We start from the raw sequence: 25,367 nt of genomic DNA on the forward strand, positions 1-25,367 counted from the left end.
TCTTTTCTCGAGTACCCCTCACCTCCAAAAAAAAAACTCTATGCCTCAGTCATTATAGTCTTGTGGGCTTTTGTCATTTTATTTTTTTCACTATATACAACATCAGCACTGTCAAACCAAAATCCAAGACAAATAATCTCATTTATTTTAGCTACTTCCTTAGAAAAAATTTAAATGTAACACCTTGATTGATATACCCATACTTTTTTACTGATTACTAATCTAAAAATGCACAAAGTACTTTTCTCCACCCTCCAATTTTTAAAAAAAAATAATCTGAAATACTCACGACTCATTTACAGGCACAAAGATGTAATCTTTGTTAAAGATGTTTATGTGACGAGTCCATGTTCTTACTCTCTTATGTCTTCTCTGAGCCATTCTGGGAATAAAAAGATAGATATATTTGGTAGACAAAAAATTCAAAATTTAAGATAAGAATTTCAAGAGTCATTTTATACACTGAAAAATGCTACTTTTAGTTTATTTAACCATTTTCTTCAAGATACATAATATTTAACAGACTGGAAAATGTGCTTTTATTAACATCTGGCTGTTTTTAAATATGACCGCTATTTACAAACATAAAATAACGGATAAGAGAAAGGCAGCAATTCATAAAATGCTCTAGAGATTCTAAAAGTGGGAACAACTGAATATGAACAGCTATACCTATTTATTCTGATATAAAATACTATCATTAAACCTTAACAGAACTGTCTAAATGTTGTATGTGTAATGAGGGAGTTGTTAAAACTTAACGGAAGAGGAGGGATGAGGTATATATTCTTAAATTTTTAAAGATGAAACTCTTCTCCCTTTATCTCATTTATAAGAATATTATAGAACAAGGAATTCCCTGGTAGTTCAGTGGTTAAGACTTTGCTTTCCAATGCAGAGGATGCAGGTTCGATCCCTGGTCTGGGAGTTAAGATTCCACATGCCTCCTGGCCAAAAAACCAAAACATACAACAGAAGCAATATTGTAACTAATTCAATAAAGACTTTAGAAATGGTCCACATCAAAAAAAAAGAACATCATAGGACGAGTTAAGCATATGCACCATCCATCTTTTATTTTATTTCTTTAATATTGGATTCCTAATAATGAAAATCACTCACACTGCCCTAAAGGAATTTACAAAATAATGAAGACAGAAAAAAAACTACAACAAATAACTAAAATATAAGTTTCATAAGGGATACAAATGAATTATGGTGATGGCATCTAAGAAAACCATCAAGAGAAAGGTTGGCACACACAAATAATAGTTCCTTTTCTTTATGTCATTAGGGAGTTAAAGAAGGAAGATATCAAACCAAGTTTGGATGTCAAAAAAGGTTCTAGGAAAGGGATGGCATTTCACAGTTGCGAAAAGAAGGTTATGGTATGACATTTGGCTCAGTCATAGGAAAGACCTCTTTTTAGTTAGAAAATTAAACAAACAATGGTTTGTTCTTATATATTTATATACCAAGTAACACAGGAAACAGATATCTTTGCTCTATCCCTGTCCATGAGAATATCTAACCAAACTCACGGGAGTAGATGTTGGGAGTAAAATGGAATCTAGAATGGGCTAAAAGATGTGGTAGGAATCAGACACTACGCAAAAGAACAACTTTGTAAACTAATGAGTCATATGTTTACCAATTTTCTTATTTCAAAGTGATCCAACCATTACAATGATTATAAATAATTATTTTTACCTAGTACAGAATCTCATTGTTTTCCATTTGAAAAATCTTAAAAGAGACAGCTGGTTTTCTTTTGTTTTATGTTGGTATTTGATAAATTTCCTGATTATGCTAACCTTACGTCACTGGGAATACATCAGACATTGGATGGAGCAAGGATGATAAGCGGGAATATAGGGCCACAATATAATCTCTTACACTCTGTTCCTAACTAACTGGAAAATTCTCAATTAAATGTCTAACAGTTCCCTCCTTGTTCAATAACATACATTATTATCTTTTGTTTTGAGTTCCTAGTATGTTCTAAGAACTGAGCAAAATGTACCAGGTATAGAGTAGAAAAAAAGACAGATGCAGTCCCCGACCTTATGGAGCTTATATTTTAGAATGAGAAACTGAAAAGAAAAAAGCAAATATAAAAATTATTAGAAATAGTTTTAAAATAAACTAAGAAGCACCAGGACAGAAAAAAAAAAAGTGCCAGGAGAAGAAATTTCTGTCAGAAAACAGCAAAGAGCTTAGCATATTCAAAAACTAAAAGGAGGCAGGCTGAGCTGAAGTATAGTAAATGAAGGGAGAGGAAGTTGTGAGATGAGTTTAGGGAGATGGACAGAATTGGATCTTGCTGAATCTCATAAACCAGAGTGATGACTGTGTCTATCATTTAGTCTGCTATTTCCTAACGTTAATAGCTTGAGCTTCCTGTAGGTTTCATTGGCCATAAATTATGGTTTGTATCCCTTGCAAGTTTGTTTCTGGATTCTTTTTTTTTTAAGCCAATTTGTAGGGGTTCTTTGTGTGAATACTAAATATATACACATTAGCCAAGCATTAGTATGAGTATTGGTGTGTGTATATGTATGTATGTGTTCATATGTATATGGGTATGTGTATATGAAGATATATTATGCATAAGATATATGTAATATCTCTCTTACCCTGGAAGAAGTCACTCATCTAATTTATTTTTGTCTTATGTTTATATATGATCAGGCAAATAACATCTAGGTTTTTTCTAATTTTTTAATCAAAAACAAATTTTTAATACAGCAGAATCTACATTTTCATTTCCTCAGTTTCTAAGTAGGTATGCCAACTGCATAATCTCCACACTGACTAGTAATCTTAACACAAAATGTGGGATTAAGTGTAGGGTGCCAACCATCAATTTCAATACACATAAAATAAAAGAGGAGGGCATGAGAAATGTTAAATATCTAATTTGTTTACTACATCCTCCCCTTCCATATATCCCCCTCCGTTAACCCTAATTACAAGGAATATTTTCAAACTGTGATTTTCTTCTTAGTTGATCCTGGAAGGCCTTGTCTACCAGCACAAATTTCAAACCTATAAAGACACTCAAAATACGGATGACCACACATTCCAGTTTGTCTAGGTATACAACCAATATACACAGGTTGCCCAGTGTAGCTATTAATAGAGCCTCCTTTTATTCACTCAAGTGTTCCAATTTAGACCATAAACTATACAGCTGCAATACTATAAATAAGAGAAAGAGCTTGAACTTTGACATCGGAAAGCTATATCCAACTTCTGATAACTTATCTAACTTTTTTAAGCTTCAGTTCACAACAATGGCCATTTATCTCATAAGACTATTGTAGAATCAAACAATAACCTTATGTTCACTGTCCTGGTTCCAAGCAGGTACTCAATAAATGTTAATACTCTCTCTATTGCTATTCTTTTTCTCCAACAATGCAACAAACTCAGTTTACCCATTTAATTCTCTTTTTAGTTGCTTATTGCTCCTATTATTTTAATGGAATGAAACAACTCTCACAGCCATCTTATTGAAGGCCATCAAGTAAAACAAAAACATCTCTGGACTAACGGTTAAAAGATAAAGATTTAAGTACCATCAGTCTGTCACTTTATCAGAATTCTGACAATCTTCATTGGCCTGCTTCCTCATCTGAAAAATGCCTTACATATCTAAAAGCACTGTTTTGGGAATAAATAATGTATAAAAACATACCTTGTAAAGTGGTAGACAGATGTTTACATTAACTTTTAAAAAAAATAAAAACTCTTAATTTTATCATATGCCTACCACATAGATTATCACACAGAGTATTAGGGGTGGGGAGAAAGATGAAATGGCTCTCTGCTCACAACTATTCAAGTTACTGCTAAGATAAAAAAAATCACTCCTTCTTGTTTTTTGCCTATCCCTAACCACTGCTCAGACCCTGATGCTGGGAAAGACTGAAGGTGGGAGGAGAAGGGGATGACAGAGGATGAGATGGCTGGATGGCATCACTGACTCGATGGACATGAGTTTGGGTGGACTCTGGGAGTTGGTGATGGACAGGGAGGCCTGGCGTGCTGCAGTCCATGGGGTCACAGGGAGTCGGACACAACTGAGTGACTGAACTGAACCACTGCTCTGTAAGTTCTAGAATTAATCAAAAAAATACTTGGACAGAAATTCAGCTAAATTGTGGGGACAAACATAGTATTTTTTATAATGTTACCTCAGTTTAATTAAATAGTAGTATGTTAGTGAGAGTCCAACCAGGAAAACATAAATCATATATATTTAAGACAGATAAAATGTAATGCAAATTATTGTCTACAGTGGTGACAGAAAAAGTGCAAAGCCACAAAAGACAATCAGTGAGGCAACCAGAGCTGGGCACAGTAGGACAATGCTACACCCAATGCTGAAGGGGAGAGTGAAGAAGTAGTGGCTCCAGACGGAAGTTAGAGCTCTGCCTGTCCAGTGAAAGAAGGGCCCACAAATGAACTAGAATCACTATCATAATAACTGCCCAAGGCAAAGAGGGTAAGAAAGAAACATCCTAACATCTTTCCTTGCCATCCAACCTCCAATATTTCTAACAGACAACTGGAAATGCAACCTGCAAGAATCAGCCTCCCTGTGATGAGGAACAGAACAGTGGAAGGGTGAGAAATGCCTTTCAGAACAGACAGGCCCAAGACATGCACAAGTGGTAATACTGCTCACTCTAGGAAATACAGTAAGAAGGTATTTTGCTAGGAGCATCAAAATAGTAATGCTTTCCTCTTAAAACTTAAGTACATTGGAAGACTGACTTACGAAAGATTTGGATTATCTTCTGTTAAATTATTTTCCTTTCTTGTCAAGCATTTGTAGAAAAAGCTACTAAAAATATGACTTCGTTCAACAAGTTCATCTGATGCCTTCTCCAATATAAGATACCTATAAAGTAACAACACCACAAAAGTAAGTTATTTTTAGTTTTTGCCTGGTTTTCCTCCAATTATTTTATGAGTTCTGAAAATCTTCATTTGTATGTCCAATTAGAGTCAAAGCAATCTTGCAGTTTGCTCTCATTTCAGATCTTTTTTGTTGTTGTTCTTTAACTACCTTAACCTTCTATCAAGGTCAATTAAAGCAGAAATTTTCCATTTTCTCATTCATTTACTTAACACGTATTTCTTAAGTTCCTAGTATGTGCTAAGTACCGTATTTATACTAGCAACATTAAATAAGAGGGGGAAAAAACAAGTTCCTGGCCCCAGAAAAGTGAGGGTAAAAAGGAAATATTAATCAAATCATACAATCACATATAAAACTAAAACCATGACATTCCTAAATAAATCTAGAGAAACTTTAATAACTCTTGAGACACTACTAATCGCTAAATCCTTAGTCCATTTCATATAAAACAATTCAACACAAGCTTCTATTTCAATCGCTTAGTGATTAAATCTCTCATATTTACAGAACTCTGATATTGTTAATAGTTTAAAAAGGTTCAAAAATGACCTTGAAATTTCTTTTTTTAAAAAAGCATAAAAGACAAATTCAGTTTGAATTTTTTTTAATGTGGTCATGCAGAGCATATACTGTGTGAAAGGAGACACAAAGAATGCCTTTGGTGTGCTCCAAGTATTCTTTTATCTTAATCTGAATGATGATGACATGGATACATATATATGTGAACATTCATGAGCTGTACACTTAAAATTTGTGCACTTCCCTACTTGAAAGATATTCATCAATTTTAAAAATAATTAGGAAGTAGTTTAAAAAATTAACATAGGATCCCCTCTGAAAAGAATTCAAAGAGACAGAGATACAGGCACCTCTGTGAAAAAAAAGTATAGAAAAATACTATTAGAATCAAATTATAAATAAAGTTTTAGTAATTATTTCCAATAAAATATATCAAAATTAACACCAAAGATGATCTAATATATCTCATAACATATAAATTTGACACTACTTAGGGCTACAAAACTTAGTAAGATGTAAGATGCTCAACCTTTAGAAGGAAAAATCATCATAATGCCACCAATAACTTTAAAATAGGGCAAAATATTATATGAACCATAAAAGAGATACAAAAAAAGATATTATGAGAGTTAATAATACCTGTTTAATCAGGAAAGGTTTTCAAGAAGGTAACACTTGTGAGGAAGGGGAGTAAAATTTCAAAGGGGAATAAAATTTTAACATGTTAAGATAAAGAGGAGAATATTCCATGAAGCAAGAGTAACAGGGCATTAAGGCAGAAGTGTGACTAAGGAATGGGCTTTGTTTAGTAGACTGTTTATAATTTAATTTTGCTGGAGACCTGGGTTCGATCCCTGGGTTGGGAAGATCCCCTGAAGAAGGAAATGGCAGCCCACTCCAGTATTCTTGCCTGGAAAATCCCATGGACCGTGGAGCCTGGTAGGTTACCATCCATGGGGTCACAAAGAGTCGGACACAACTGAGCGACTTCACTTTCACTTGCTGGACTATTCAATAGGCACAGGGTTATTAGTAAATGGCAGAAAATACAGATTAGTGTCATATTATCAAAACACTCAAATGCTTGACTGAACTCACTTTGACAGGTAATAAGAAATTAATAAAAGTTTCTAATGAGAATTGCATTCATGAAGTGGTTTATGAATAATAATGGTGGTAATAATATACTTAACAGAAAAACAAAGACAAAGGATATAAAAAAATAATTTAGATAAGATAAGTATACTAATGGAGAAGACGATGGCACCCCACTCCAGCACTCTTGCCTGGAAAATCCCATGGACGGAGGAGCCTGGTAGGCTGCAGTCCATGGGGTCGCGAAGAGTCGGACACGACTGAGCGACTTCACTTTCACTTTTCCCTTTCATGCATTGGAGAAGGAGATGGCAACCCACTCCAGTGTTCTTGCCTGGAGAATCCCAGGGACGGGGGAGCCTGATGGGCTGCCGTCTATGGGGTCGCACAGAGTCGGACACGACTGAAGCGACTTAGCAGCAGTAAGTATACTAAAAAGATCGATGACAGAAGACAGATAAATGAATTTGAGAGATGAAATCTACTACTCAGGCAACTGAGTATGTAGAAAAGAAAGAGAGGGTGAAGAGTCAATGACAATGGAAACTTCACTTCCAGCCCAGACAAGAGGGATCAGATTTACACTCCTATTTGAAACAAGCAAAAAATCAAACGAAATACATGGAGCAATAGTTTTTAAAACACGGCACATCAGCAACAAAGAATACTGACCCTTGAGAGATGGTCAGCTCCATAACTGCCTCAGCTTACTGCCTTGATACATTTCAGATTACAACACAGAAAGCAATAACCCAGGTGAAAGATGTAGACTCCCTGAGTTTAGGAGATGCTGAGAGTCAGAGTTTGCAGATCAGAATACTGGAAAGGAAAAAGCAGTATAGACAGAAAACTCCAAACATATACAGAAATTAATAACCCAGGTGAAAGATGTAGACTCCCTGAGTTTAGGAGATGCTGAGAGTCAGAGTTTGCAGATCAGAATACTGGAAAGGAAAAAGCAGTGTAGACAGAAAACTCCAAACATATGCAGAGCATCCTCCTCAAGAATTTAGCAGAATACTGATCACTGCATTACGTAAGGAAGACACTTAAGACTGGAAAAGGAACTATCTGAAAAAAGTAGAGAGAATGGTACCCAGCATTCATTGCAGGAATACTGCCTGTTGCTACCAGCCAGGCTGGAAAACCTCATAATTCATGAGAAACTGAGTACCTTATTCAGAAGGGTCTTTCCTCAGTAGTGGGGATTAATCTGTTGGTCTTACCTAATAAGTCTTAAAAAGCAAGAGTTTAAAACCACTGAACTGTTTCCAAATCAGTTCAGTTCAGTCTCTCAGTCGTGTCTGACTCTTTGCAACCCCATGGACTGTAGCACACCAGGATTCCCTGTCCATCACCAACTCCCAGAGCCTACACAAACTCATGTCCATCACATTGGTGATGCCATCCAACCATCTTTTCCTCTGTCGTCCCCTTCTTCTCCCACCTTCAATCTTTCCCAGCATCAAGGTCTTTTCAAATGAGTCAGTTCTTTGCATCAGGTGGCCAAAGTATTGGAGTTTCAGCTTCAACATCAGTCCTTCCAATGAATATTCAGGACTGATCTCCTTTAGGATGGACTGGTTGGATCTCCTTGCAGTTCAAGGGACTCTCAAGAGGCCTCTCCAACACCACAGTTCAAAAGCATCAATTCTTTGGTGCTCAGCTTTCTTCACAGTCCAACTCTCACATCCATACATGACCACAGGAAAAACCATAGCTTTGACTAGACAGACCTTTGTTGGTAAAGTCAAGTCTCTGCTTTTTAATATGCTGTCTAGGTTGGTCATAGCTTTTCTTCCAAGGAGCAAACATCTTTTAATTTCATGGCTGCAGTCACCATCTGCAGTGATTTTTGGAGCCCAAAAAAACAAAGTCTCTCACTGTTCTCATTGTTTCCCCATCTATTTGCCATGAAGTGATGGGACCGGATGCCATGATCTTAGCTTTCTGAATGTTGAGTTTTAAGCCAACTTTTTCAGTCTCCTCTTTCACTTTCATCAAGAGGCTCTTTAGTTCTTCCCTTTCTGCCCTAAGGGTAGTGTCACCTACATATCTGAGGTTTTTGATATTTCTCCCAGCAATCTTGATTCCACATTGTGCTTCATCCAGCCCAGCATTTCGCTGATGTACTCTGCATATAAGTTAAATAAGCAGGGTGACAATATACAGCCTTGATGTACTCCTTTCCTGATCTGGAACCAGTCTGTTGTTCCATGTCTAGTTCTAAATGTTGCTTCTTGACCTACATACAGATTTCTCACAGGTGGGTCTGTGGGGAGTTTTGGAATCTCAGAAGGCAACATAACCAGGAGAGAAAAAAGAAAACCCACAGAATACAAGCCTAACTGCAACTGTGGAAAAGGAACTTTCCCACGAAAGGCTCTAACCTAACAACCTAACGCACAGCCTGGCTTGCTGACAGAACAAAGGATTGAGTGAACACCAAAGGAGAGATAGCAGGCTGCATACTGGCCCCTCCCCGCCCGGAGGCAGAGAGGCAGGCTTTCGACAGCCAGAGCTGGAAGGCAAGGGGCTGCTGTAATCTAAACCCCAGAGATGGCACCTTCCATCAAACTGTGAGCAGGCTCCCAGCTGCTAACCAAATTTTCCTGAGATCCTGGATGGTCGACAGCCACCAGGAGGGTTGCAGCCTGAGATCAGCTCTCCAGGAGACATATGGCACATCTGAGATAGTGCTCTCATGGCACACCCAGGAAACCAAGCAACCGGGACCAAGGAGGTGATTAAGACCCACAGCCCACCTAGGACAGTGCACTCTCCAAGAACCTGGTCGCTTGAGCTGCTCAGACCTGGGAAGTGCACAAAATGCATGCCCAACCCACAGAGACTGAGCCAGAACTGTGTCTGAGTGTCTCCTGTGGAGGTATGGGTTAGCAGTGGCCTGCCCCAGGGACAGGGGCTCTGCATGCAGCAGATCTGGGTATGGCATAAGCCCTCTTGGAGGAGGTTGCCATTAGCCCCACCATAGAACCACCAGAACTTACACAGGACTGGGGAAACAGGCTCTTGGAAGGCACAAACAAAACCTTGTGTGCACCAGGACCCAGGAGAAAGGAGCAGTGACTCCACTAGAAACTGACCCAGACATGCCCATGAGTGTTCAAGAGTCTCTGGAGGAGGCATAGGTCAGCAGTGGCCTGCACAGGGTGGGGGGCACTGAGTGCAGCAGTGCATGCATAGGACCTTTTGAAGGAGGTCACCATTATCTTCATTACCTCCACCATAGTTTGGCCTCAGGTCAAACAACAAGGAAGAACACAGCCTTTCCCATCAACAGAAAACTGGATTAAAGATTTACCCAACATGGCCTCGCCCATCAGAACAAGACCCAGTTTCCCCCTTAGTCAGTCTCTGCCATCAGGAAGCTTCCATAAGCCTCTTATCCTTCTCCATCAGAGGGCAGACAGAATGAAAACCACAGTCACAGTCAACTAACCAAACTGATCACATGGACCACAGTTTTGTCTAGCTCAATGAAACCATGAGCCATGCTGTGTAGGGCCACCCAATATGGATGGGTCATGGCGGAGAGTTTCCAAATAATCTGTTTCAAAACAAAATTTAAAAATATTTATAGTAATATACCAGCACTCAGTAAAAATATCACCAGACATGCAAAGAAGAAAAGAAAAACAGTATGACTCATAATAAGGGGAAAAATCAGTCAATTGAAACCAACCCAGAACTGACAAGGATGCTAGAATAAGTAGAAAAAGACATTTTTTAAGTTATTATATAATAATTATATTCCATATATTCAAAAAGCTACATACATGAAAGATATTTTTTAAAAGACCCAAATAGAACTTCTAGAGATTCATTCTACAAAGTCCAAGAAGAATCGTAGATGGTAACATGAGACTTTTAAGTCTTATCCTTATTAGAATAAGGATAGCACTACTATTAAAATGATAGGGCTGAAATTATATGATGATAATAAACTGATTTGGGAATGGTCAGTGAAATAATCAGGAGACATCTTGAAAAATAAATGTTAGAAATGTGGGTCTAAGGAAATAGTACAAAATGAGGACAAGAGACAAATTATTGCTGCATGAAAGTTTAGAAAACTTTTTTATAAATTCATTCAGCTTGGCTATATAAAAAATTGAAAACTGTAATAGAATAGTGATATAGATTCTTAAAATGTTGGTTAACTTCTACAGTGCTTAAGGACACATAAAGAACTATACAGTTGTTTCGTCCTGGTTCCCAAAGTGATCTGTCATTATGTAAGTACTTTCGTCAATAATACTATAGTCAAAGCATCAAGCATCACTGACTCAATGGACATGAGTTTGAGCAAAATCTAGGAGATGGTGAAGGACAGAGAAGCCTGGAAGGCTGCAGTCCATGGGGTCGCAAGGAGTTGGACCTGACTTAGTGACTGAACAACAAAAGAGTCAAGGAAGTATCAACCAACAGCAAGCAAATAACAAAAATGAAAACAAATGAAACAAGAATAACTCTTCTGAAGTATATAGTATCTATGGGAAGTAAAGGAATGAAACAACTTGTCAACACTAGAAAACTTCACTAGACAAAATTTTTCAAATCTGAAATTTTAGTGGGTTATTTTCAGCTAGAGTTAAAATACTTCAGAGGTATTTACTTTAAGATTCACATCAAAACCTGTAAAACAAATGACATAGTGACATGATCATGTTTCACTGTACTTACTTAAGATAGAAATCAATGATTACATCATTAAGAAACTCTCCTTCTTCTAAGCACTCCAGATCTTCATTAGTTACTCCTAAACCCCCTTTAGTAGGTGGTGGAGGATATACAATCAACCTTAAAAAATAAAAATATAAGTAAAATATATTAATAATGAAAACTCTAGTCTCAAAGGGATTTGTTCTTTGGGACAATACAGAGCAGTAGTATTCAATAACTAAAATCTTAGGGTAAAAATATTTGACACAACACAATCAACTATATTTTCCTTCCTTTGTTTTCACAAGCTACTAATAGTACTCTCACTGAGTATCTTTTCATTTCCAGTCCTTCCCATGTGGGCTAGTCTCAGCTTTTGTCTAATCAACAAGTTATCTCACTATCACTGAGGATGTCTCTCTTCTGTACAATATTTAACTTTCAACAAACTGAAGTAATAAACCATATAAGATTCTTCTATGCTCCAGTTTCCACTGTTAAGTTTGAATACCCAAGACTAAAACAGTCAGCAGTCAAAAACTATGTTCTCCTACTAGTAACTAGTCTATACCAGCTGGACAATGAAGAAATACATGGGAACTTAGGAGGCAAGTTTCCCATAACAACATGCTTACAATATAAAACTTAGGAGAAAATAAAGGAAATAAACCATCAGATCACAACCAGAAAGAAGTGGAAAACAAAATGACAACTAATTAGGCATTTTTTCCTTTGGTTCCCTCTCTTAAAGTTCAGAAATAAGAGCAGTTGTGAATTCTGGCTATAATCTTGAAACAGACAGGGTGGTACTCACTGTACAAATATAGTCAATAATAAAGGTATAATATGTATTTGTTGAACTAGAAAGATTCAAGAAGGTAAGAATCAACTGCAATTGATTTAATCTTCATAACCATTGCACCTAAATTAAATAATATGGGAAATTTTTAAGTCATAAAATGATAATAACTATTTAATGACTACTTCCCTATCCTGTGCTGTCCGTTTGTTTTTTAACAGAGAAAAGGAATCATGTAGAGGAATAGAAATTATTCTCAAATGCAAAGACTGCCTTATTCTACTTTATTACCATAAGAAGACACAAGAAAGACCAAATATGAGCAAGAAGTAACTTGTGAAGGGAAGTTCTGATAAACTTCAAAGTACCCAAAATTGAGGCACACTTTAGTAAGCAATTTCTCTTTTCCTACCATATATTCAGATATGGGATATATAATCTTAAAAACCTTATACTTCTATTCAAATATTTTCAATAAAGGCTTTGACACATTTGACATCTTGGCTACCATTTCTGACTTATTAAAACATAAAACTAAGTGAAGTGGCATTGACTTGTTTTCTTGATTATTTTTATTATTAACTGTCAGCAAGAAAGCAAAACTGAAAACATTTAAAAAGGTAAAATACTTAAAATCAGCAACATGAATGAAAACTACTAATGTGCCCACCTATTACAAACAGGATATGACACAGTACATACTTCTGAACAGGTCCAGTGTGCCTGACTTCTCGCCATTCCTCATCTGGATTAGAAGTAATAGAAAGCGAGTAGCAACCACTGCTTTGCTTCTGCAGTAAGGTGTAAGTAGGCTTGGCTGTATCTGTATTTGAGGGCTGACCCCCCCCCAAAAAAAAAGGCAAAGTAAAAGGTCTCTTTATACCTGTACAAATACATATTAACTCTCAAAGGGACAAAGTCAGAAGTTAGACTTGTAAGAGAAAATGGGACAAAAAGAAATACACACCAGTGAGTTATATACATACACATATACTCTTATAATTTCTACAAAGATATAATCAAATCAAAATAATACTCTGGAGCAAAAGATAATGTACTATGGATCAAAGTTTAACCTGAAGTGTTACTTATAGGTCCAGGTTTTACAATTTTAGAATCTGAAATCAGCGCTGTTCAAAATGAACAAAAGAGGTGATAAGTAGTAGGAATGTTTTTAAAAGACTGATAAGGGTTTATAACAACATAAACAGATATTTTATTATTAAATGGAGAACTATGATACAAATTTGTATATACAGTGTAATTATCAAGCAAAATTTTTACAATATTATGCAAAAGCCAGTGGTGAAGTCTTACACCTTATCTTTCACTAATGTGTCTTTCTACAGACCTTTAAAATAACCAAACCCACATGTGAGTGCATGTGTATGTGTGCAAACGCCCCCATCACAGAAAACTTAAACACTTTTCTTTCTGCAGGTATTTGGCAGAGATATATAAGCCATAAGTATATTAACAATCTCCTATAAAAATAAAAACAGCATTTGAAAACTTACCATTAATTGTTTCAAGATAATCTTAGACTTATAAAAGAGTTACAATAAACAAGCCTCTAAGGTGGTGGTGGTGGTGGTGGTGCTGCTGCTGCTGCTGCTAAGTTGCTTCAGTCGTGTCCGACTCTGTGCGACCCCATAGATGGCAGCCCACCAGGCACCCCCGTCCCTGGGATTCTCAAGGCAAGAACACTGGAGTGGGTTGCCATTTCCTTCTCCAATGCATGAAAGTGAAAAGTGAAAGTGAAGTCGCTCAGCTGTGTCCAACTCTTAGCGACCCCATGGACTGTAGCCCACCAGGCTCCTCCATCCATGGGATTTTCCAGGCAAGAGTGCTGGAGAGGGGTGCCATTGCCTTCTCCTAAGGTGGTGCTAGTGGTAAAGAACCCACCTGTCAATGCAGGAGACATAAGAGACTTGAGTTCAATCCCTAGGTGGGGAAGATCCCCTGGAGAAGAGCATGGATAGAGGACCTTGGCAGGCTATAGTCCATAGGGTCTCAAAGACATGACTAAAGCAACTTAGCATTTAGCAAGCCTCTCACCGAGTCCCCTAATACTAACATCTTTTAAAAAACCACAGTACAATTATCAAAACTAAGAAATTAAAGTTGGTATGATACTATAAACTACAGACTTTATTTTGATTTTACTACTTTTTCCAGTAATAAATTTGTTTCAGGATCCTACAATTCCTTCATCTTTCTTTATTTTTCATGACCTTGGTATTTTTTAAGACTGTTGGTCAGTTATTTTATAACTGGGCTTGTTTGATTTTTCTCATGATTAGACTGAGGTTATAAAATATTGAGAAAAACAATATAGAAGTGATATACCCTTCTCCATGCATGATGTGACAGGTACGTCAATATATTTTATTATTGGTAATGTTAACTTTGATCACTTGGGCTAAAGTGATATCTGTGACGTTTCTCCACTGTAAAGTTACTACAGTGGAGAAAAAAAGTTACTTCTTTTTCGTAATTAGTATTTAAGGTGAGACACTAAGATTATGCACATATCCTGACCTACTTTAAGTTTTCACACATTAAATTTAGCATCTCTCCATGGATCTTACATGCAACAATCATAACTATGATTTTTCTAGTGGTGGTTTTATATTTCTCTTGTTCCTTTTACATTTTTTAATTGCAATATTTTTCTAAGAAAAAATTATCCCTTGCCCACCTTTTATTATTTGTGTTTTCATTCATCTGTTCAGTTAATCACATGTATCAATACACATTAAAGGGTATATATCTTATTCTCTAGTAATAATTGCATGCTATCATTACTGATTTTGTTGATCTGTTTCTAGCTTTGGCACTGGGAATTCCTTTAGGTTGGTTCCTGTGACCTTTGACAAAGCATAGCATTCTAAAATCATGCTAATTTCAATGAAAGAATTTTTATCCAACTGCTTCCCTCCCCCTCACTAATTCCATTAATCATATGCTAACCTGAGACACTGATTTCATCTTCATTTCTTCAGTAGTAGCAGCAGGGAAAGAACAAGTTGAAGCACAGTAATAATGAATAAAAGAACTTTCTTTTGAAGACAGGTTCTGAAATAAAGGAAGTGCCTGAACCCAAGACAATGGATAAGAAAGCTCTAATTCTCCATTGGTTGTACTTATTTCTGTCATAATGTCTTTCAATTTCAATTCTTCTCTCTGTGAAATAGAACTGTGTAGCTCAAGGAAAATGAATTCAGTCGATTTTGCTATGAAAGAAAAGAAAATCGGTTTTTATCGGTAGTATTATTTTGCAAGGGGATTAAAATTAAAATAATTTGATTATTAGTAACAGTAAGGATGGTATAAGGCTCAACAAACTATTTTGCATCATAGTTAATAACCCAGGCAAATTAAATTCCAAAACAACCATTAGTAGCCTAGAACCAAAACTCACAATTTTAGACTCCTACTGCATTAGAATACAAACTCCATAATGGTACTGTATCTCCAGTACCTGGCATTTATTAATGTGAGCAAATATTTGTTAATGATTGAAATATATACATTATATACAAAACAGACAGCCAGTAGAAAGCTGCTATATAGCATAGGGAGCTCAACCTGGTGCTCTGTGATGATCTAGAGGGGTGGGATGGCGGGGTGGTAGGGAAGACCAAGAGGAAGGAGATATGTGTATACTTATGGCTGGTTCACATTGTTGTATGGCAGAAAAAAACATTATATTATAAAACAATTATCCTCCAATTAAAATAAACAATTAATTAAAAAAATATTTGTTAATGAGTACATGAATAAGTAAATGATGACTAAACAATTATTTTTCTCTAGCCTTCTTCATATAGCAAATCTGCTCATTAAAATTTTCATTCCAACACTTCCTTCAGAATCATCTTCTTTCATCAGTCATTTCAACAGTGGTTTCCAATGACATTCTCACCTCCCACAATGATTATAAATGGCTTGAACATCTTCCCAACTCCTCTGCTATTCGATCATAAATTTCCCAAATTAATTTGGAAGCAATCAAGATAACAAAATAAGGAATTTTAAAGATTTAAAATTCAGATCATTACTTAACATCTTTAATATGCAAGGCAGTAGGAGGGGAAAAGGTAGAGAGATTAAAGAGATAAGAAAGAAATTTACTAATCTGATTTACCTAATTCTAAACCAGACTCCTTAGGAGTTGGAAACTAAACAAAGTTGGAAAATATTTCAAGATACACATATACCGATAGGAACATTGGAAAAGTATTCAATCCAGTCTTAGAAAAATGATACATAAGTAAGTATACCAAGTTTTCTTTTTTAGAAACTAAAGAAAATCTTGAAAGACTTCTGTATTTTATTTAACTTTGCCACTGATTAGTTCTGTCATAGTTCATTATGAAATCAGGGCAAGAACGCTTATGACAGGCAGCCAAGGATGTCAACTGACTAAAAGGTAAGGTACTCCTTTTATTTTAGAAGATAATTTTAATTGGTTGAGTAAAATTATAAGGAGAAATTATGAATAAAGTAATGTATCTTAAATAATATCAAGGGATAAATTATTTTTAATTCAGTGAACTTAATTTCAATTCAATGAAATAATTACATTCTACTAAATTATTTTAGAGGAAAATTATTTTATAGGAGTTCTCAAATAATCTTGACATTTAAAAGAAATCTTTTTATACTCACATTGCTGGCTTAATACAGAGTTTTCTAGTTGGGTCTGAATCTCCTGAAGATAATTTGAGGAGACCCAAAGAAAGAGGATAGCATGACTTTTTTTACTGTGATCATCATCTTTATTTTTCCATAATCCAAATCTCTTTAAATGTGTGGTATCCACTAGCAATGAAATCTCATGCACTGACACTGAAAAAAGTAAAAGATAACAAGGTAATAAATTAATCTATTTAGGAATACAACACATGCACTGTATGACTCTTCTTTAACAATATATTTTTCAAAAAGAATTACATGTTTTTCAAAAATATTATTTAGAGCACATTTCAATAAACTTGGCTGAAATACCTAAACACTATTATTAGAGTAAAAAAGATCATATAAATTAGAAAGGGCTAAATAATTATTAAATGGTAATGAAAAGTAAGAAGTTAGCCTCTCACCATTATATGATCTCAGACTATCTTATCAATGCAGTAAACTAAGCACAGTGTAACTAAGAAAATTATATAATTCTATTTTGGTCAATACTATCAACCAAGATTCCAAATGCTATCATAAGCCACTTAACGCCTATTTTCCTTCTAAAACATTTATCCAAAGATTCTCAAGAGTAATATGAGCTTCTGAAGGGTCTAGGATAATTTTTTTTTGGAGGCACCACAGTTTGCAGGATCTCAATTCCCCCACCAAGGATTAAACCTGGACTATGGCAGTAAAATTAAATTATTTTTAATTAAAATTTTAAATTAAGAAATAAAAAGACGCCTGCTCCTTGGAAGAAAAGCTATAACCAACCTAGACAGCATATTAAAAAGCAGAGACATTACTTTGCCAACAAAGGTCCGTTTAGTCAAAACCATGGTTTTTCCAGGAGTCATGTATGGATGTGAGAGTTGGACCCATAAAGAAAGCTGAGCGCCAAAGAACCATGGTGTTAGAGAAGACTCTTGAGAATCCCTTGGACTACAAGGAGATCAAACCAGTCAATCCTAAAGGAAACCAGCCCTGAATATTCATTGGAAGGGCTGAAGCTGAAGCTCCAATCATTTGGCCACCTGATGCAAAGAACTGACTCACTGGAAAAGACCCTAATGCCAGGAAAGATTGAAGGCAGAAGGAGAAGGGGACGACAGAGGAGGAGATGGTTGGATGGCATCACTGAATCAATGGACATAAGTGAGCAAGCTTCGGGAGTTGGTGATGAACAGGGAAGCCGGGCATGCTGCAGTCCATGGGGTCACAAAGAGTCGAACACGACTGAGCGACTGAACTGAACTGAATGGCAGTAAAAGCCCAGAATCCTAACCACGAGGCAACCAGGGAATTTCTAGGATGAAATCTCTTAAAATTTTCCGAGGTTTTACTGCTCAAATTTTCGAGGTAATCACTCTGAATTAACACTTTCTCCCTTTCATTTAGTGAAAAGAATCTCCTGGAAGGACCTTATTTTGTAACTCAAAGAAACATACAAAACTGGTGTAAAGAAGTCCTGAGGTCATCTGCTCCAACTGTGAGAAAACAAGTAGCTGAACTAGGAATACAAATATCAGTTAATACAATCCCAAGACTGTTACCTATCTGAAATAAATCTCTTACTACTCCTCCCCCTGTTTTTTCCTGGCACAATGCTACTCAAAATGCAACATCCTCAGCTTGCAACATTGCCATCAGCTGGGAAGCAATTGGAAATACAGAATTCAGGCCCCACACTGGATATACAGAATCAAAATCAGCACTTAGAGAAAAATAAAAAAATAAAATAAACAGGTAATCCAGATGAACGTTAAAGTTTGAAAAGGATTTTACAATAAGCATTCAAATACTCATTAACTTGTCATCTTAATGTTTTTCAAGATAGGTATTCTATTCATTTTTTCTTTATTTCTTTCATATTTCCTCCTTCCTTCCGCTATTCTTTTCTTCCATTATTTCATTTCTTCAGGTTTTTTCCTTGTTCTCTTTCTGGATTTCTATTTCTCTTCTGTGCCTGTCCATATGCATGCCTGCCTGACTTGCTCTCTTTCTATCCTGTCATGTCTTATTCTAACCTACTTCCCCTCTTCTTTTACTACTTACTGGCTCCTTTTTTTTTTTTTGTATGTCTTTTTTTTTTTTTAAATTGAAATATAGTTGACATATAATATTAGTTTCAGGTTACAACATAATTTGATTTTTGCATACATTATGAAATGATGACCATAATAAGTTTAATAACCATCTGTCTCCCTATAAAGTTATTATAATATTACTTACCATATTCCTTATATTGGAGATTATATTTCTGGGGCTTATTTATTTTAAATAAATTTATTTTGCCTTATTCACTTAATTTTGTCCAGCTCCCCATCACCCTCCTCTCTGGCAATTAGCTGCTTGTTCTCTTTATATATGAGTCTGCTTCCCTTTTATTTTTAGATTCCACATACGAGTGAGACCATACAGTATTTGTTTTTGTCTGCCTCATTTTGCTAAGCATAGTACCCACTAGATCCACCCATGTTGTCACAAATGGCAAGATTTCATTTCACAATGGTTGAGTAATATTCCATATATCTCGCATCTTCTTTATCCATTCATCTATCAATAGACACTTAGGTTGCTTCCACATATGTTTGCTTGGCTACTGTGAATAACAAATGCTGCAGTGAATACTGGGGGTGCATGTACTTTTTCAAAATAGTGGTTTGTTTTCTTAGAGTAAATATCCTGAAGTGAAATTTCTGGGTCACACAGTTCTATTTTTAATTTTCTGACCATATTATTTTCCATATTATTTTCCATTGTGGCTGCATCAATTTACATTCTGAATGTATGCCAACAGTGCAAGAGGGTTTCCCTTTTTTCTGCATCCTTTCCAACACTTGGCTTCCCTAGTGGCTCAAACGGTAAAGAATCTGCTTGCAATGCAGGATTCCCAGGTCTGATCCCTGGGTCAGGAAGATCCCCTGGAGAAGGGAATGGCAACCCACTCCAGTATTCTTGCCTAGAGAATCTCATGGACAGAGGAGCTTGGCAAGCTACAGTCCATGGGGATGCAAAAAAAGAATCAAACATGACTGAGCAACTAACACTTTCCAACACTTGTTATTTGCTGTCATTTTGATGATGGCCATTCTGACCACATGAGGTGGTATCTTGCTGTGGTTTGGATTTGCATTTCACTGACAATCAGTGATGTTGAGTATCTTTTCATGTATCTGTATGTCTTCTTTGGAAAAATGTCTGTTCAGGTCCTCTGCCCATGTTTTAATCAGGTTGTTTGTTCCATTGATGTTGAACTGTATGCATTCTTTATATATTTTGGATATGAACCCTTTATCAAATATATGATTTTCAAATATTTTCTCCCATGCTGTACACCTGAAATAAATATGTTGCATGTCATTTATATCTTTATTTTAAAAAAAGAATTTGAGAGGTAGCTCTGTTGCACAGATCTTTATCTACAGATTATAGCACTATCTTTTATGCAATTTTCTTTTGAATCACAGGTCTTTGTTTCTTCTAAATAGCTAATGTTATATTGTTCCATAATAACTTATTAAAATTTCCTAATTAAAAATATCAGGGTGTGTATATATATATATATACACACACACATATATACATATTCTAATATATTACATATGCCTTATACATTCTTACTACTTATAGTAGCTTCCTAATCATTAAATTTATTCTAATAATACATAGTTGTAGATTCTGTACATGGTATATGGGAAGAGTCCAACTAAAGTTACTTCAATCTCATCTTCAGTCTGGGGAAGGTTTCTTCTTCCCCAGTTCATTTCTGAAGTGCTATCTGTATATATTTTTCTTGCTCATTTTTTTCATAATTTATTCTCTAAAGAGACTGTTCTCTGTTGCTTATTATTAGTTCTCTTAGTGTTGTTTATTCTGAAAGGTTTTTATTTGGGAAGAGAATGAGAAACCTCAGTCTCCACAAATTACAGGTACATTTTCTAATCCACTTTATACTTTATCTAATCCATTAGATAAAAGTGTACTTTATCCACTTTTTCTAATCCACAGGTACTTTATCTAACTCATTAGGTAACAAATGGTATAAATGCTCTTTCTTAATCCCTATGCAAAGCCATTTACATGGTTGTGTGCAACACTAAAAATTTTCTTCATTCTTTACTTACAGTTTCTATTTTCATCCATTTTTATATATCAAAACTCTCACTATAAAAACTATTTTTCTTATCCCTTAATATTACTTTAAGTCATTAAAATAATATACCATTTTAAGTGTTACAAAATATTTTAACTCCTTTGGAAGCTACTAAAATAGTGTTAGGTTGAAACACATTATTAATCTTACATTTACGCAAATTCTATAGTGGAAAAAAGTATGAAAAACTAGTTGCAGAAATACTTCAGAATTTTTGCTGACCAGTTATTTTATACTCAAAATTATAGTGAAAAGAGGTCATAAGACAATGACAGCTTACCTTGAAATGGGATCTTAATATACTTTGTTGTGAACTAAAGAAAAAACAAAAAAGCAAAACAGGAGTTACCACTCAAAATATGTTACCATTCAAATTTTTCAAAAAATTGTTCTTCTTTAAACCACAAGTAGGTAATCAAAGTCTATGTACTAAAAATCATAAATCTTTTCCTCATAAACTAAGAAGATATTTCATTGTAAAGACTTTGTCTTACAGAAGTTTAAGAACCCTGTGCAAGGAATTTAATTCTCAATATGCTCATTTATAAAACCAGTAAGACTATACGTAATATATTTTCAAAATGTTTCCAGAATATTTAAGGAAGAAATAAGATAAAGTCCAAAAGAACTGCCAAGAGACCTCAGAGTATCAATGATTTTGGTTAATTAACTACAAAGCAGAATTTGATTCTTATCTCTGTTGACATTCCCAGGATTCATTTTTCTTTGTTTCATGTTATACATTTCCTTCTGACTGAGGATTCAGCAAGGTTCCTGCTCATTCCACTACATCTGTGCCAAGACACTAAATTTTCTCTAGGTATCTTTTGTATATATCTGATCTCCTTAATTGTTGATTTTATAATAAACCTTCAACAGTTATGGAGCACCTAAATCTTACGTGTACCATCTAAAATAGAGGTCCCTTCAAGTTTGTCAAATTAATTCATGCCTATTGATTTGTTACTTGGTTAGGTCTCCCTTTTGATCAATACATTTATGAAACTGTTGACCAAATCAGGGATATAGCCTGTGAGCAGAAAACAAAATTTAAAATGGTGTTGGTACATGGGTACCTAAATTAACTACCAACAAAGTTCCAAATAAGTAGCAAACAATGTTTGGTGAAACCACAGGTTTACTATGACTCTTTTTTTTTTTTTTTTTCCTAATTAAAAATTTTTTTCATGCTGTAGTTTCCCAAATATAAAACTCACATTTCATTGTGTAAGTTAGCTGCTAAAGCAAAATTTGAGCAAAAGGACAAATGGGGTTCAAATGTTGCCTCTCTTATCCCTACTACTTTTTATAAACAATAAGTAGGTAAACTTAGGCAACTTACTGAACCTCTCAGCTCTAGGTCAGAACCTTAATCAAGAGGAGCTATTATCATTAGACTCTAGCATCTGATTCAGTATGTTATCTAATCTGATTTAGTCAAATACATCTTATTACTATGTCACTTTCATGTAACTGCTGTATATTTCGTGTATACACCCCTTGCTAAATTCTTTCTGACATGTTTCACTGGGTCATTAATCTCATAAAATATATCTTAGCAATTGTAAATAATGAGCTATAGAAAATGAATATAAGAAGTGTTGGCTATTAAGATTTTACAGTCATTACTATGAAATTATGAATTAGAAGTAGTGCATCTATGTATCTGGCTGCTGCTTTCTACATTATTGTTTCATTCTCCCACCATAAGCAACCTTGTCCTATCAAAACTTTCAACTTGGCAAGAATTACATACTCATTGTGCCTTTTTCAATGACTAAGCCAACATGCAACCTTCCCAAAGCCAAAGCCCTGAATGCAGCAAAAAACTGAATCCCTAGTTAAGAAATCAGAAAGATGTGTTTGTGGCAATAAGGTAATCCCAAGTTCTCTGAAATCATACCATATCTATTTAAACTTAAAAATAAAGCTGAACATAAGAGATTTTTTGTAACTTCTAACAACAGCCAGTACAGTTTTTTTAATATATACTTAATAAACATCCTATTATTAACAAAGTTAAGATCTAAAAAATTAAATGTGCAGCATTCTCTACTGCAGCATTCTCAACATTAAAAAAAAAAAAATTAAATAAAAAAAAAAAAAATAATAACTTAAATGTACCACTCTAAAGTAACGGCTCTAACTTATATAAGCGTTTCCCACTACAGGTATTTCTCTAGTGCAGCTCAACTGTAACTGTCATGACAGAGAACAATATCTCCAGCATCCATAACAATACACAGCAGATACTCATTAAAGATCTGGAAAATGACTAAGTTTAATTCTCTAATATACTATCCCCTCCCAAAAAATAAGATGTTCTTTACCTTATAAGTTATATAGAGTATGATAAACTCTGTCTGAACAAGAATATATATTAAGTTTTTTGAAAAGCTTGAAATTTTTAAGACTTTTACCTTTTTCCTGTTTTATGTTATTCATTATATCTTTCAACCTTAAAACTTCTTAAAATCCCTCCATAGTAACATAACTGTTTTAATATTTGAAGAATTCCTCTCAACCTTTCTTCACACACATATATTTTACTTGCATATATTTAAATTTACTAAACCACGTTCCTATAATCAGACACTTAAGATTTTTTGTTTTTAATTAAAGTCTGCACTCCAATAGACATGAGACAAATTTTTAAGACCTGCTTTATGACATTTATTGAATATCTGCAGTCCTATACTACTTGTAATAGCAAAATACTGGGAACAACTGCAATGTCCAACAATCAGGAATTCAGAACAATCCAATCATTCCAAAATAGGTAGGTGAATTAATTTAATGTGATTATGGTAAGTTAGAAAACAGTATGCAGAATGGACTGCTCTGGTGGCTCAGTGGTAAAGAATGTGCCTGCCAGTGCAGGAGATGCAAGTTCAGTCCCTGAGTCAGGAAGATCCCCTGGAGAAGGAAATAGCAACCCACTCCAGTATTCTTCCCTGCGAAATCCCGTGGCCAGAGAAGTCTGGCAGGCTACAGTCCATGGGGTCACAAAAGAGTCATTTAAACAACAATATATAATGCTACATCCTATGGTTTTAAAGATATACAGTTAATATGGAGAATACAGAATGATGTAGAGTTAATAGTAATTGTCTCCGGATAAGCAAGATTACAGGTATTCTTCAAATTGTTCCTTTATTCATTTGTGGATTTCCCTGGGGGCTCAGCTGGTAAAGAATCTACCTGCAAGGCAAGAGACCTGGGTTTGATCCCTGGATTGGAAAGATTCCCTGGAGAAAGGAATGGCTGCCCACTACAGTATTCTGGCCTATACAACTTCATGGACTGAACAGTCCATGGGGTGGCAAAGAGTCAGACACGACTGAGCGACTTTCACTTTATTCATTTGTAGTTTTTTGTTTGGTTTTGGTTTTTGCCCATAACAAGTCTACCTGAGTGTATAATAGCATAATTAATACATTAATTAATGAAAACCCACTGAGGAATATTTATGTTAAATTTTTCTCCCTTAGCTAATCAGTTACTATAACATATTTAGGTTACCCAATAATTGGCCATTACAAAGAACTCTACAGAAAAAACTGGTCAAACCTGGGTTTTAAATGAAAAAGCTAAAAAGTAAGGGGAAAAATTAAGAAAAAGTGAACAAAATTTCTTAAAGTAATTTTAAAAATCAACCTAGGCATATCAAAAGCATTAATATCTGAAAATTAGTGATCAGAGAAGATACATTTTAAACAGAATTGCTGTGATGTTTTCAATCAAAGCAATTTTAACTATATCATAAGCTACCATTATGGGTACTTCCCAGAATTTGTACACGGTTACTCTGTTGGGATAATAGAGTGCATGGTACATGATCACCAAGTAAACATCTACTTCATGTCTTAAATCATATGCTGTCCTCTCTGTGATGTCTTCCCTGACTGCTCCAGCCAAAGGAAAGCAGAGATCATGTCTTAACATTTTTATATTCCCTACCCTATCCATAAGAGAGTGAAATATTGCTAAATCTTCTAGGAAAATACTTGAATTATAATTTGATATAGTCAATTCAACTAATGTTTATAAGTGCCTATTTAAGTGTGAGCCATTTATGTAAAGTATAAGAGGGAGTAAAATATGGTTCCTCATCACAAGATGCTTAAAGTCTAATAGAGAGATCTAGGCAAGAATACAAACAAAAACACAAAGAATAAATCTTACAACAGATGTACAAACAAAGTGCTGTAAGTACACAGTAAAAGGAGAAGTTAATCCTGGCTAGGAAGAAGAAATCAGGAAAGGTTTTCGGGAAGAGGAGGTATTTCAGATAAGCCTTAAAATATTTTAACAGGCAGAAAAAAGTAGTGAGAAAATATAGAGAACTGAGCAAAATCCAGCATGGCTTTCATATATAAAATGTGAGGCATTAATATTAAAAAGAAAGTGGAAAAATAAGAGGAACTATTCCTGGATATCCTTAAAGTAACAAGTTTAGGAATTTGGAGAGCTCTGTTGTTGTTCAGACACTTGGT

General features: G+C 35.2%; 1 protein-coding gene across 15 annotated transcripts in view; it reads right to left on the reverse strand.

Moving 5' to 3' along the window:
- The window catches only part of SENP7 (SUMO specific peptidase 7), a 185,782-nt gene that overhangs the window by 14,049 nt on the left and 146,366 nt on the right, over positions 1-25,367 (reverse strand). For 14 of the 15 annotated variants that reach the window (XM_055567971.1, XM_055567972.1, XM_055567975.1 and 11 more), the window contains 7 exons: positions 21,152-21,185; positions 16,701-16,880; positions 15,000-15,262; positions 12,729-12,862; positions 11,249-11,365; positions 4,787-4,909; positions 290-382 (listed from right to left, as the gene is read on the reverse strand). In XM_055567971.1, the coding sequence (XP_055423946.1) occupies positions 290-382; positions 4,787-4,909; positions 11,249-11,365; positions 12,729-12,862; positions 15,000-15,262; positions 16,701-16,880; positions 21,152-21,185 (944 nt within the window). Of the gene's footprint in view, positions 1-289; positions 383-3,866; positions 4,121-4,786; positions 4,910-11,248; positions 11,366-12,728; positions 12,863-14,999; positions 15,263-16,700; positions 16,881-21,151; positions 21,186-25,367 lie in introns of those variants that run through there. The other variant, XM_055567986.1, reaches the window with a different exon arrangement.

Source organism: Bubalus kerabau, chromosome 2, assembly GCF_029407905.1.
Source record: "Bubalus kerabau isolate K-KA32 ecotype Philippines breed swamp buffalo chromosome 2, PCC_UOA_SB_1v2, whole genome shotgun sequence".
In the NCBI taxonomy this organism is placed as follows: domain Eukaryota; kingdom Metazoa; phylum Chordata; class Mammalia; order Artiodactyla; family Bovidae; genus Bubalus; species Bubalus kerabau.